The sequence below is a fragment of the Peromyscus leucopus genome, chromosome 11, assembly GCF_004664715.2.
Source record: "Peromyscus leucopus breed LL Stock chromosome 11, UCI_PerLeu_2.1, whole genome shotgun sequence".
NCBI classification, from domain to species: Eukaryota; Metazoa; Chordata; class Mammalia; order Rodentia; family Cricetidae; genus Peromyscus; species Peromyscus leucopus.
The window spans coordinates 52,060,113-52,075,366 of record NC_051072.1 but is presented as its reverse complement, the minus strand read 5'-3'; the positions used below and the strand labels follow the sequence as shown (position 1 = coordinate 52,075,366).

Sequence of the window (15,254 nt, the reverse complement as noted above, 5' to 3'; positions counted from 1 at the left end):
ATACTTAAAAATAACACAAAACCTTTTAAAAAAAGAAAATAAATACAAACTGGGATAATAGGAACAGTTTCACTGGAGCAGTTTATTTAAGTTGTGTTAGGGTAAATGGCCTTTAAAGAACAAAAGTATATCAACACTGTTTCTCAATCAGCTCCACAGCGTTTTCATCTTCCTCATTGAAGCCCTTCCCCAGTTTCTGCTGACCACTATTCTCTTTCCTTATGAATTTGACTGTTAGAGCCTACTATTAAATAATTTGTTAGCCTGCTAGTGTAACATGTAGCATTCTAAATTAAAATGTCAATGGTGAATTGAAAGGTATTGTTTGCATCAGTAGATTAGCTATTTCTTATGTAAATCCAAATTGGTAATTACTGTTATAATAACCTTATTAATTTTTTGCATCCTCTTAAATATTTCTATTTATTTTTTTTTCATGTAGACTTTACTTTCTTTTTTAGACTGAATCGGGATATGGATCTGAGTCCAGTTTGCGTAGACATGGCTCAATGGTGTCACTGGTGTCTGGAGCAAGTGGCTATTCTGCTACATCCACGTCTTCATTCAAGGTTTGTGATTATGATGCTTTGAGGCAATGTCATGTAAGTTTAGTATTAGATAAATAACTTAGGTTACGTGTGGTGTGTGTGTGTGTGTGTGTGTGTGTGTGTGTGTGTGACAGAGACAGACAGACAATGGGCATATGGAACTCAGAGGACAGTTAGTAGCATTGGCTCTGTTCTTTCACCACGTGGGTCCCAGGAGGTAAACTCCAGGTGTCAGGCTTGGCAGTAGGTGCCTTTATCCTCTGAGTCATCTGACCAGCCCTTGATAGGTTCTTAAAAGAACTTTTCCACGATGTAATTTACTTGAAGTTGTTGTAAGTTTTTAAGGGATGAAATCATGGCATACACAAATATAAAATGAACACATGAGATTTTATTATCTTCATTCATTAATGAGGTAAGGTACAAATTTCAGATTGGTTCAAAAGAGAATCTGGAGAATGTTAAAATGATTTGCTAATGAAAAACTGGCCAGCATCTGCAGATTAATAGTCAATGCCTTGAGGAATGTGGCTCAATGGTAGAGCCCTTGGCTAACCTGCAAAATTCCTGGGGTTAATCACCAGCACTGAAAAAATAATCAATGCTTCTGCACAAGTCAAAGTCCATTTGTGTCTCTTGAGATAAAAATCACACAACACTATTGGATTTTCTATTAAAAGACTTGTAAAATAATTCATATGCAATGAAAAGGAAAAACTTGTGTAGTCTGATATCATCTTCCCCTCGGGGTTCCCTGACAACCTCATCAATACTACTAAACTACATCCAGTAATAATATATTTGCCCATTTCAAAGTCTGTCTGTGTCTCTTCACGGTGTTTTATAGGAAAATGTTGTTATGTTAGCAGATTATCAGGCAGAATTTCTTTCCTATTATCTATACGCTGTCATTGTCTCTTCAAGCCTGTTCCTAGGAATATCACTTTGAAATTCACAGCTCTAGTTATCCCATTCCCTCGATGATAGGATGCCAGCCTAAAAGGTGACTAAACACCATAGGGCCAACAGTCTGCATTTGTTTTACTTGACTCACATACCCCCTGCTTTGTGTTTTACAGAAAGGACACAGTTTACGTGAGAAACTGGCTGAAATGGAAACCTTTAGAGACATCTTATGTAGACAAGTGGATACTCTCCAGAAGTACTTTGATGTCTGTGCTGATGCTGTCTCCAAGGATGAACTTCAAAGGGATAAAGGTTAATTAAGCTATTACCACTATTTTTACTTGGAAATTTAATAGCTTTAAAGCCTTTAGGTTTTTTTGTTTTTTGTTTTGTGTTGTTTTTTTTAAGACAGGGTTTCTCTGTATAGCCTTGACTGTCTTAGAACTAACTCTGTAGACCAGGCTGGCCTCAAATTTACAGAGATCCTCCTGCCTCTGCTTCCCATGTGCTGGGATTACAGGTGTGTGTGTGCCACCACCCAGTTCAATTAGCTTTGAATTTGAGGCTTAAAGTTGCTTCCCGTTTGTTAGATATTATTGATGTCAACACATGTTGAGTTCTCTTAATTTGCTCTGAAGGTGAACATGACCTCCCCAGCAATATTAGCACCTAGCCCTGCGTTCACCCCTAGTAGAAGAGCATTGCTGGTCATGACTGAGTTTCTTGGCCTTAGGAAATGTATTGGACTTCAGATTCTTTTTGTCGTCTTTGTTTTTTGTTTATTTGTTTCCTTTCGCTACCTTTTGTACTTAACTTTTTTATAATTTTATTTTTTTCTCCTTTATTCATGTTTTAGCTCTAACTCTGTGATTTGATGGCCACTTTGGGGTTTATGCATATGTAACTTACCACAATTCTGCCTTCAAAATAATACCATCATAGCACTTCATGTGTAGGAGCCAAAGCTTCCGGTAGTGTATTTCTAGTCTGCCCCACTACTGAGGCAAGACTTCTCTGAATTTCCTAATCGGTCCCCTGTAAACTCTGAGGCTTTCCATTCTGCACTGTGGGAACAAGTAACTTTCCTTACCTTCCTACATAAGGTCAGGCGGGGTACTGCTCCCTGGATTCTCTCCAGAAGGTTTTCCCTGCTGTCAGTAGTCTCTCATGTGCAGGTACTCTCATTACTCTGCTGAGGCCTCAAAAGAAACACCTGCTGGTTTCTGGTGGCGTCTGTGTAATCCTCTCCTTGTTTCTCATCTCCTTGGAAAAGAAAACCTTTGTGTTGTCTTAGCTGCACCTCACCTCAGCAGTCTGCTAGGTTTCCTGTCTTGAATGCACAGGCGGCTGGAACAATCATAAAGCTTACAGCATTTGTTTCTAAACCTTGGGTATCATTCCTTTATTGTTATCTAAGAACAGGTGTCCATTGTCTCATAAACTCTGTCCACTTTTTAGGATTTATGATAAAGAATAAATTCAGTCTATTATTCATCTTCACTAGGAGCAGAAATCTTGTCCATTAGCTGTAGCCCCAGCCCATCTTTACATTTTAAATAGCTCAGCGAAGGACCCTGTCCCAAAAGATACTACAGAGAGTGATTGAGGAAGATGTGACATGGACGTCCGGCCTCCTCAAGCATACGGGCAAAGTAGTATTTGCCTAGCATGAATGAGACCTTAGGTTCAATCCCTATGGAAAAAGATGGGGGTGGGGGAAGATAATAATAACTTCAAGACTATTTAATTTAGGCAAAATTAAATACTTTTGGAAGAATATGGCTTTTTGTTCCTGGGCAGGATGAATAACTAAATTTATCCTCTACCACAAATATTTAAAAGTGGACAAAATCTGTGAGACAATAGACACTGTTTATCAGTAGAAGACAGCACACACATAGGTGCATGCATGTAGACTATATCATAGACCCTGAAAAGTGCTTTCAAGTGACTCAAAGATTTTATTCAGGAGATAAGAGGTCACTGTTAGCAAGAGCAACTGTTATTTGTTATTTCTATTGTGTGTGTGTGTGTGTGTGTGTGTGTGTGTGTGTGTGTGTGTGTAAAATTAGGCTTTAAAAAAGGTTGAAAATCCCTTTTTGGTTCTAGTAAGCTATTAGGTAGAGAATATTAAATTTTTAAGAACCATTGGAATTTAATCTAATCAGAAATTTGTGTAGCTGAGGAATTTCTCTACAGCTCCCGCCAAGCCCCAGCAGTCCTGTAGCCCACTTATAAAATAAACACACACACAGACTCTTATATTATTTAAACTGTTTGGCCTAATGGCTCAGGCTTCTAGCTATCTAGTTCTTACATCTTAAATTAACCCATTTCTATAAATCTATACCTTGCCACATGGCTCGTGGCTTACCAGTATTTTACATGTTGGTACTCATGGCAGTGGCTGGCAGCATTTCCTCTCTCATCCTTCCTGCTTCCAGAATTCTCTACTGTGCTTGTCCCACCTATACTTCCTGCCTGGCTACTGGCCAATCAGCATTTTATTTATACAGAGCAATATCCACAGCAAATTTGAAAAGTTACTATTTAAACAAGAGTACATATTGAGATTAAACTTTTTAAAAAATTACTTGCAGATGATTGTAATGTTAATTAGAATGGTAAAAGGCTAAAGATAGAAAAAAACCCTGATGTAAGTCATTCTAGTAATCTGAGAATCCGTGAATGAGCCTGTGGGTCAAGCATGGAGAATAGAGAGAAACTCATTTCAAGAGAATGTCATCATGATTAGTTATTATATTATTTATAGTATTTATCATGAAGTCTTTTAGGTATTTGATATTATCTGTTATAATCTTATAATAGACTTACCATGTATATATGTGTTAACTATTCCAAAAGCTATCAAAGTTCAAAGTACTGAAGATTGAATGGCTTAAATAGGTTTCATTTTCTCACAGTTGTGAAAGCAAAGTGTTGGCAGTATTGACTGCTCCCAAGAGTGATGAGTTAAAGTCTCATTCAAGGACTGTTGCTGGCACATAAGCGCTGTCTTCTTGCTCTCTCATCATCTCTGCACATGGGTGTTTCCAGAGAGCCTCTGATGACCTCATATTTACTTAATTGCCCCAGTCACATTGTGAGGTACTGGCAACAGACTAGAAGTTGGAGAAAATATTTAATTCACTGGTATCTAAGAAATATTTGAGTACTGAAAAGGTTGCTCAGTGATTATTTGAATCATATAGGTGATCTTAAGAAAAAAAACAATTCATCATACTGCCATGAACCCAATATATCAGAAACAAATGGACACATTTTATTTTTCCACAATGTTATCATTCAAAGTCAGAAGCCACATTACTTCTAATTGATCTGATTTCATTGAGAGCTGCCTGTCACCACTATAGAAGTGGTGGGACCTGGAAGAATGAAGCTGATAAATGAGACAGACTAAAGTCTCATGTAATAGCCCTCTTTATTCAGAGCCTCAGACAGTTTATACTCTGGGAGTTAAAGGTCACCTGAGTAATGTTCTCATGAGTTCAAGCTGTAGACAATCACAAGGACGAGCCACATGTGGCAAATACATCGGTTTTTCTATTGAGGCATATATAAAGGATAGTTAAATATTTAATTGAATAACAACAGCAGCAATAATGAGTAATCTGAAGTCAACTCACTCCTATCTGCTACACCTTGGAGGAGCACGAAAACACATTCTAAGACCAATTCTGTGATTTGAAGAAACTGAAGTCACATGACTTTTGTCTTGTTGTCTTGGAGTTTTCTCAGAGGCACTCAGAATTCTCCTCACACAACTCCTTTCATAGACCATGCTCCAACACTGGCCATTGGCAATCACAAGCTCTATTCCAATCTTAATTGCTAATATTTTGTCATATCACAGACCCAACATATATATGTCTGTATGTGTGTCTGTGTATATATTTATGCATGTAGGTTATAGAATAGCTACAGTAAGCATAGAATGCCTCTGAATTCAAAGGTGACTTACTAAAGGTAAAGGCAGAGACCTGCTATGAATGCAAAGAAAGTCACTGTAAGTAGATCCAATACTAAGGAACCCAGTTGGAGAACTACTGAAAGCTATAGGGCTGAGCTGTAGAATTGTAATATTTGTACAGCTGCAAGATTGAGTTAAAGGACCAGTTCCAGGTGGTTTGGTCTGGACAAAGACAAAGAGTTTGAGTAGGTTGCTATCCTTTATTGGAGGAACTGTGCTGAACAGAAGTCTCTGAGACACTTGGGAATTCTCTGCCTGTTGGTCCTTTAAGCCATGTATCGGGGTCAGATAATGTTCAATTGGGTTATCATTATCATCATCATAGTATTATCTTTCTTTTTTATGGCTTCCAGATGAAGTTGTGGCACCTTTCATTGTTTTAGTGTGCTTGTGTGTTATGTTCATGGGCCTGGTTTTTCTATGTGTACCATCTGATCCCAGTCTGCTTTTGATATATTTGTAGGTAGGACCTTTTTACTTGTAATTATAAGTTTTTATCCATTTATTTCTCATTGTTGTGTGGGATAGATGGGTGATATCTACATACATAGTTGAGGTGCAGAATTATTCTGCATTTGCACTCAAAATGGAGCAAAATGACACTTTGCGAAATACAGCCATCCAGAGCAGGGTACTGCCTGAAAATCACTGTGATATACAGTCTGGAGTAACTTAAAAGGCTACATCCTAATCTCTACAATACCCTGTGCCCTTGTTCTACTGAATCAGAGCATTGGGAAGGAGAGAGGGAGAATATAAAATTATATTCTTTGTTTCTCAGATGAGTCTAGATAATTTTTCTAATAGAAAGGCCAGCAAAAAGTGAAATTATAGAGACCATTTGAATTTTCCAAGAAAAACCATCCTTCAAATCATGAGACTAGATAATGTCTAGAACAAATGTAACAAAATATCTATTGTAGGAAGTGTTAGGGGAGTAGCTAATAAACTATTAATTTTCCATTGATAGGATTTTTTTTTTTAATGTAGGAAGATGTCAAAAGAACCTGGCCAGTGAACTAATGAGCTTAAAACAAAAGGTACTTGAAGGTCATCATTGTAACATTTGCCAGAGAACTAATTTAAGAGTAGTCACATTGTGACTTCAGTAGCTAGCATCAGTGACTGTTCTGTGAGAACAAAGATGCAAGGTAAATTAATGTAAAGAGATAGTACCATATTTCCTTTATTTGGTAACATAAATACTTGTGTAAAACGAATGTAAAACCTACAAACTTTAGGATTTTTTTCTCATTGGAGAAATTAAAAGGGATATCCAGGCACACATACACATTGGAATAAATGAAAATTGACATCACATCTAGAAGTATTATTTTCCCTGTATATACAGAAATATATTGGAGAATTCTCAGAGGATAGAGAAGATATCTCTCACTTTGCAGCTGTCAGTTTTTCTAGCCTCTTCAATTTTTTTTTTTTGTTGTTGTTGTTATCTCTGTATAAAAGTAGGTAGGTATGTGGGTATGCCTGTACCATAGTGCCTGTGTTGAGGCACAGAGAACAGCTTGAGGGAGTTGGTTATCAACTTCCATTCTTAGGATTGAACTCTTGTTTGTCAGGCCTGATGGCAAGTACTTTTACCTTGCCAGACCATTCTAGGATTATTAAAGAGACATAAGATGACCCTAGTGAAGGTAGAAGAGATAGGAAGACTGCCTTAGTTATATTGCTGTGAATAGAAACCATGACCATGACAACTCTTATAAAGGAAAACATTTAATGGACTGGCTTACAGTCCAGAGGTTCAGTCCATTATCATGTTGGGACATTGCAGCATGCAGGCAGACATGGTGCTGGAGAAGTAGCTGAGAGTCCTACATTGTGCCGGAAACAGGAAGTGGGCAGTATCTTGAACATATATGAGACCTCAGAGTCCACATCCACAGTGACACCCTTCTTCCAATAAGGCCACATCTGCTCTACAAGGCCACACCTCCTAATAGTGTCACTTCTTTTGGGGGCCATTTTCTTTCAAACCACAAAGACTAAACGGTATAATTCAATAACCATCTATTCCACAGAATACAGTATACTTAATATCATTTCACAACATAGTTATTAAGCTTATCTTGATAACCAGTGAAAACACAAAAGATGAATAAGAGCTTATGTTCAGTTGAACATAAGAATAAGCCAGTTTTCATTGAAATATCCTTAAATGTTTTTTATTTAGTGGTAGAAGATGATGAAGATGACTTCCCTACAACTCGTTCTGATGGAGACTTCTTGCACAATACCAATGGTAATAAGGAAAAATGTAAGTAATACCTTTTCTCCTGCAATTGGATGGAATGTATTTTGTGAGATTATATAGTAGCTGTATGTCAAAGAAAAATTCCTGAGTAATTTTTAAAAGCAATGGGACTCTTAGAATCCAAACTTAAAATATCTTTGAAGAAAACCATGTAAGTAAAATACATCTTGATATCATGTAATAATGGCTTGATGTCTAACAAAGGCTCATTCTAAATTCCAAATATTAACCTCACTTCATTAGTATTGCTAGTTAGTTGCTAGTATTAAGTATTTATTTTTTTCTAAATAAATATAAAATAAAACCTATCAGTAGCATATTCCAGTTGTTTTTTAAGCTGTTTTATGCATGGAAGTAATTTTCTGTTTTATAGGTTATACTAGACTATCCCATTATTAATGCTAAAGTTTATTGCTTCTCTCTTCCCATCTTTCCCTTCTCTCTTTCCTTCTCGGTTTTTATTTCATTGTAGCTCCTTCCTTATAACATACTGCCCCTTCCTTGTGTAAAGGTCCAATTTAATGTTATAACTTACTAAAAAAAGTTGTCCTTGTAATTTAAAGCTAGAATCTTGAAGCCTATCAAGTCATTCAGCATCTCTATAATACTGAAGAATTTTTTGAAAAGTTTCTTTGGCTTATATTTTAATGTCATAGTGAATAATATGCTGTAATACAAAAGGTGCCTTACTAGAATGTTGAAAAATCATTAAAAGAAGTTTTAAAACTGTGAGCCTAATCTTTCATCCCACATATGCTCAGCTATGTCACATGCTTTCCCAAAAAAGGTTATTTTCTTTAGATACTGAAGTGGAAATTCCTTGATTTGATAATACTGTATTAACAAATACAGCCAAAGATAATTGTATTGTGCTATCAAGAAAGTAATTAATAGAGCTGGCAAAATGGCTCCTGTCTTAGTTAGGGTTTTTATTACTGCCATGAAACATCAAGACCAAAACACAGGTTGGAAAGGATAGGGCTTATTTTGATTAATACCTCCACTGTTCATCATTGAATGAAGTCAGGAAAGGAACTCAAATGGAGCAGGAACCTGGTCAAGGAGAGGTGGTGCTTACTGGCTTGCTCCACAGGGCTTGCTCAAGCTGCTTTCCTTCCTTCCTTCCTTCCTTCCTTCCTTCCTTCCTTCCTTCCTTCCTTCCTTCCTTCCTTCCTTCCTTCCTTCCTCCTTCCTTCCTTTTCCTTCCTTTCTTTCTTTTTTTTTTTTTTTTATTCATTGGTGTTTTTGCCTTCTTGTATGTCTATGTGAGGGTATTGAATCCTCTGGAAGTAGAGTTGCAGACAGTTGTGAGCTGCCATGTGGATACTGGTTTGAACCCGGGTCCCTAAAAGAGCAGTCAGTATTCTTAACTACTCAGCCATCCCTCCAGCATCCAGCCTGCTTTTTTGTAGAACCCAGGACCACTAGCAACCCATGGATGGCACCTACAATGGGTTGAGCCCCATTGATCGCTAATTAGAAAAATGTCTTACAGGTCTGCCTATGGAGGCATTAATTTCCTGATTGAAGTTCCTGCCTCTCAGATGACTTTAGCTTGCATCATAAAAATATTCAGCAAAGCTCCCTCAGTAAAGTCCTTACTGCATAAGCATGAGGTTCTGTTTGAGCCTTAGCACCCATCTAAAAGAAAAAGAACAAGGCACAGCCATTTGTACCTGTAATTCCAGCAACGGGGGCGGGGGCGGGGGCGGGGGGGGGGGGGGGAATAGAGAAGGTTCTCTGTGGCATGTGGTTTACTCAGTTCAGCCAAGTCAGTGAGCTCTAGGATCAATGAGAGACCTTGTCTTAAAAAAATGAAATAGAAAGCGACCAAGACAGCCAACATTGAACTCTGGCCTACACATGCACTCATACATGTGTATCTGCACACATTACACACACAAGCATATATATACACACACATACAAATTAAATAGAATTATATGTAGTGATTATTGAGCTCTGACTGTGTCACTGTCCAGGGACTCTAAAACTAAGCTATTTGCTTGGTAAGTTTACATACTGAAAGATGCAACCTCTTGTATCTTGTATCCTGTTCCCAAACACTATAACAGACATAACTTCTTGACACAAATCAGAAGACAGCTCTTAGAGAACTGAATAGCCATAGAGAAAACACCTGTGAGGAGAGCTGTGCAGATACCACCATCAGAAAGCTGACTCCACCAGATTACCCTTCAAACCCACTAGTTGAAAGGCTTGCTAGCTCCTTTAGTGTCTAACCCTTAACTGTTAAGATCACTTATACATTTATAGATATAGATCAGGTCTCTATACATTTTAAGAAAGGCTCCTACCTAAAAGACAGTGACCAGCACACACAAACTAGATAAAGAAACTAAGACAAAGCAGGAAGTTATAATTAATGTCTTCAAAAGAAAACAGAAATCAAGAGTCATAAGCCTACCCTGCACCGATTGGGGACAGGTAAGGCCCCATCTCTGGACTGGGCAGACCAGGTCCCTAGCCCCTGGGCCCCAAGGGCACATTGTGTGCCCCTCCCCTAAACCATTGGAGCCCCAAGGACCCGCCAGCTGCCTCTTCCCCTGCTCTATCGCCAAGAAAACAGGTCTCACCCTGCACCAATTAGGAATAGCTGCTTCCTGAAACAGAGCCCACTGATGCCCATTGGACTAAAATTTGCTCCCTGAGACACAAGACTCCACCAGCACCGATTGAACCAAGAGCCCGGGTTAGACCAAGGGCTCCCATTACACCAAGAACATCAGTCGGACCAAAAGACGCTCCCTCAGACACAGACACCACTTGCATGGAGTGGAAGAAGAGATGGGTAGAAGCCAGTGCAAAAATACAGTCAACAACATAAAAACTAATATGGTGCCATCAGAACCTAGTGGTGCAACATCAGCAAGACCTGAACATCCCAAAGCAGAAGAAGCAAAAGAAGTCAACCTTAAAAATGACTTTAAGAAGATGAGAGAGGCCTTTAAAGAGGAAATGAAAATTTCTCTGAAAGAATTAGAAGAAAAGACAAAAATCTGGAAGAAATCAATAAATCCCTTAAAGAAAGCCAAGAAAAAGCAATTAAACAGATGAATGAAACAGTCCAAGATTTGAAAACTGAAATAGAGGCAATAAAGAAGATACAAACTGAGGGAGTGCTGGAAATAGGAAATCTGAGTAAATGAACAGGAACTACAGATGCAAGCATAACCAACAGAATGCAAGAGATGGAAGAGAGAATCTCTGGCGTTGAAGATATGTAGAGGAAATAGATTCATCAGTCAAAGAAAACACTAAAGCCAATAAAGTCATAACACAAAACATCCAGGAAATTTGGGACACCATGAAAAGATATTTTTAGATTTAGGGATAGAAGAAGGAGAAGAATACGAACTCAAAGGCACAGGAAATATATTCAATAAAATCATAGAAAACTTTCCCAACCTAAAGAAGGAAATGCCTATGAAGATACAAGAAGCTTACAGAAGACCAAATAGACTGGATCACCACCACCCCCAAAAAAAATCCCCTTGCCACATAATCAAACCACTAAACATACAGAATAAAGAAAAAATATTAAAAGCTGCAAAGGAAAAAGGCCAAGTAACATATAAAGGCAGACCCATCAGAATAACACCTGACTTCTCAATGGAGACTCTGAAAGCCAGGAGGTCCTGGACAGATGTTATGCAGACACTAAGAGACCATGGATGCCAACCCAGACTATTATATCCAGCAAAACTCTCAATCGCCATAGACGGAGTAACAAAATATTCCATGATAAAGCCAGATTTAAACAATATCTATCCACAAATCCATCTCTATAAAAAGCACTAGAAGGAAAAACCCAACCTAAGGAAGTTAGATACACCCATGAAAACACAGACAATAGATAATCCCACACCAACAAATACCAAAGAAGAGAAACACACAACACTACCAACAAAAAAATAACAGGAATTAGCAATCACTGGTCATTAATATCTATTAATATCAATGGTCTCAATTTGCCTATAAAAAGACACAGGCTGACAGAATGGATACAAAAACAGGATCCATCCTTCTGCTACATACAAGAAACACACCTCATCTTCAAAGACACTACCTGAGAGTAAAAGGCTGGGAAAAGAACTCAAGAAACTAGACATCAAAATGCTGAACAATCCAATTAAAAAATGGGCTACAGAGCTAAACAGAATTCTCAACAGAAGAATCTCAAATGGCTGAAAGACATTTAAGGAATTGCTCAACATTCTTAGTCATCAGGGAAATGCAAATCAAAATGACTGAGATACCATTGTACACCTGTCAGAATGGCTAAGATCAAAAGCACTGAAGACAGCTTATGTTGGAGAGGATGTGGAGCAAGGGGAACACTCCTACACTGTTGGTGGGAATGCAAACTTGTACAACCACTTTGGAAATCAGTATGGCCATTTCTCAGAAAATTGAAATCAATCCTCCTCAAGACCCAGCTTTACCACTCTTGGGCATATATCCAAGGTATGCTCAATCATACCACAAGCACACATGCTCAATTATGTTCATAGCAGCATTATTCTTAATAGCCAGAACCTGGAAAAAACCTAGATGCCTGGACTGAGTCTACCAGGTTGATCGCAGTCCTCAGGGGAGGACTTGTCCTGGAGGAGGTGGGAATGGAGGGTAGGCTGGGGGTAAGGGGAGGGGGTGGGAGGGGGGAGAATAGGGGAACCCATGGCTGATATGTAGAACTGAATGGTAATGTAAAATAAAATATATATATATATATATATATATATATATATATATATATAAAAACCTAGATGCCCCTCAACTTAAGAACGGATAAAAAAAAATGTGGCATATATACACAATGGAGTATTACTCAACAGAGAAAAATGACATCATGAAATTTGCAGGCAAATGTATAGAACTAGAAAATATCATCCTGAGTGATGTAACACAGACTCAGAAAGACAGACATGGTATGTCCTCACTCATAAGTGGATACTAAATGTAAAACAAAGGATAACCAGGCTGCAACCCACAGCTCCAGGGAAGCTAGCTAGTAAGGAGGATCCTAGGAAGGACGCATGGATCACCCAGTGAAGGAGAAATAGATGAGATCTACATGAGCAAACTGGGGGTGACGGGAGGTAATGGAAGGCAAGGGATGGGGGATGAAAACATAGGGGAGCAGGAGGTTTGAGCTGGAACAGGGACAGAGTGAGAGAGCAAGAAAAGAGGTACTATGATTAATGAAGACACCATGGGAATAGGAAGAAACAGAGTACTAGGGAAGTTCCCAGGAACCCACAAGGATAACCCCACCTTAGACTACTGGCAGTAGTCAAGAGGGTACCTGAACTGGCCTACTCTGGAGATCAGATGGCTGAGTATCCTAACTGTCATCATAGAACCCTCATCCAGTGACTGATGGAAGCAGATACAGAAATCCTCAGCTGGGTGACAGGCCGAGCTCCAGGAATCCAATTAATGAGAGAGAGGAGGGATTCTATGAGCAAGGGACATCGAGATCATGATGGGAAAATGTACGGAGACGACCAGCCAAGCTAGTGGAAATGCATGAACTGTGGACCAATAACTGTGGAGCCCCCATGCTACTGGACTAGGTCCTCTGGATAGGTGAGACAGTCATTTAGCTTGAACTGTCTAGGGAGCCCCCAGGCAGTGGGATCGGGACCCATTCCTGGTACATGAGTGGGCTTTTTGGAACCCAGTGCCTATGGTAGGATACCTTTCGCAGCCTTGATACAGGGAGGAGGGCCTTAGACCTGCCTCACCTGAATGTAGGAGGCTCTGCTGACTCCCTATAGGAGACCTTGCCTTAAAGGAGGTGGGTTGGGGGGGTACGGCTGGGGGGACGGGAAGAAGGTGGAGAGGGGGATCTGTGGTTGGTGTGTAAAATGAATAGAAAATTGATTTTTAAAAAAAATTTTTAAAAAGAAAACAGAAGTTATCCAAATTTGAGTCTGTTTGCGGATCCTATTACATCTACAAACAGGAATTTTAGTGTGATCTGTACAAAGAAAATTTTAAGGTTTGGGAGTATAGCTCAGAGGCAGAGTACTTGTCTACTATGTACAAGGCCCTGGATTTAAGCTCCACATTGCAAACAGAAACATTTTTTAAGAATTATAACAAATCCATTAAGAACTATTAGAACTATAAATGACTGAGCAAGTTTGCAAGGTGTAGGACAAGTATATAAAATATCAGTTATATTTGTACATGCTATGAACAATCTGAAAATTGTGTGCGTATGTGTGTGTGTGTGTGTGTGTGTGTGTGTGTGTGTGTGTGTGTGTGTGTACATTTACATGAGCAGACTCCCCTAAAGGGCATTGGATCCCATGGATCTAGATTTATAGGCAATTGTGAATATTAAGAACTAAATGAACTCTGAGCCTCTGAAAGGACAGAAAGTCCTAGCTGAGCCATCTTTCTAGCCCTATTATTTTTTTGAGGCCAGGTCTTACTATGTAGCCTTGTTTTACTATTTAGCCTTGGCTGGCCTGGAACTCACTATGTAGAACAGACTGAACCAAACTCAGAGTAATAATACACCTTCCTCTGCCTCCTGAGTACTGGGATTAAAGGTGTGTGTGTGTGTGTGTGTGTGTATGTACCTCCACACCCAGCATGCCTCCTGTTTTTGTTTGTTTGAGAGACACAGGATTTAGCTTTGTAGCCCAAATTGGCCTTGAACTCAATGATACTGCCATTTTAGCCCCTGAATTATAGGCATGAGACACTATGCCCAGCACATGGATAAATCTTGAAAATGTGTGAAGTAGAACTTTATCACAACACTGCTTTATGTTTACAGTTACATTTCATATAACATATAAGATATGTTGTAGAGGCAGAAAATAGATAAGCAATTGCTCAGAACAAAGGACTTGAGGAAAATGGGAAGCGATTTCAGGTAGACTTATAGTTGTAAGAGAATTTGATTGTGCTGATGATAATTACACAACTCTGAACATACTGAAAACAATTGAATTTTATGAGTGAATTTTGTGGGGAGTTTATCTCAATAAAGCCATTTTTTAAAAAACTATATATGACAGGAGGTAAAGCTTAGTGGCAGAGAACTTGCCTTGCCTACACAAAGCCCCAAATGATGTCCAGCAGAGCCAAAATAAATGAATATGGTTGTATTTTCCAGTATTTAAGTGAACTCCTATACTCCTTTGCTTGGCTTATGGCTGATATATGACTGTGTCAGGAGTTGATTTCTTCTTATTGCTGAGTGATGTTCCATTGTATGGATACACTGCAATTTGTTTATCCATTGATGAACAATTGGGTTGTTTATGTTTGGGGATATTATAAATAAAGCTACTGTGAACATTCACACAGAGGCCTTTATAGGCATATATTTCATTTCTTTTGTTTGTTTGTTTCGTTTGTTTTTGAGACAGGGTTTCTCTGTGTAGCTTTGGAGCCTATCCTGGAACTCACTCTGTAGACTGGGCTGGCCTGAACTCACAAAGATCCACCTGCCTCTGTCTCCAAACGGCTGGGATTAAAGGCATGTGCC

The 15,254-nt window shown here is 38.8% G+C and overlaps 1 protein-coding gene across 2 annotated transcripts in view; it reads left to right on the top strand.

Moving 5' to 3' along the window:
• Cert1 (ceramide transporter 1) overlaps window positions 1–15,254 on the top strand; it is a 110,101-nt gene that overhangs the window by 63,301 nt on the left and 31,546 nt on the right. For both annotated transcript variants that reach the window (XM_028871685.2, XM_028871684.2), the window contains exons 4-6: window positions 462–569; window positions 1,628–1,766; window positions 7,640–7,723. In XM_028871685.2, coding sequence (XP_028727518.1) covers window positions 462–569; window positions 1,628–1,766; window positions 7,640–7,723 — 331 coding nt within the window. The remainder of the gene's footprint in view (window positions 1–461; window positions 570–1,627; window positions 1,767–7,639; window positions 7,724–15,254) is intronic.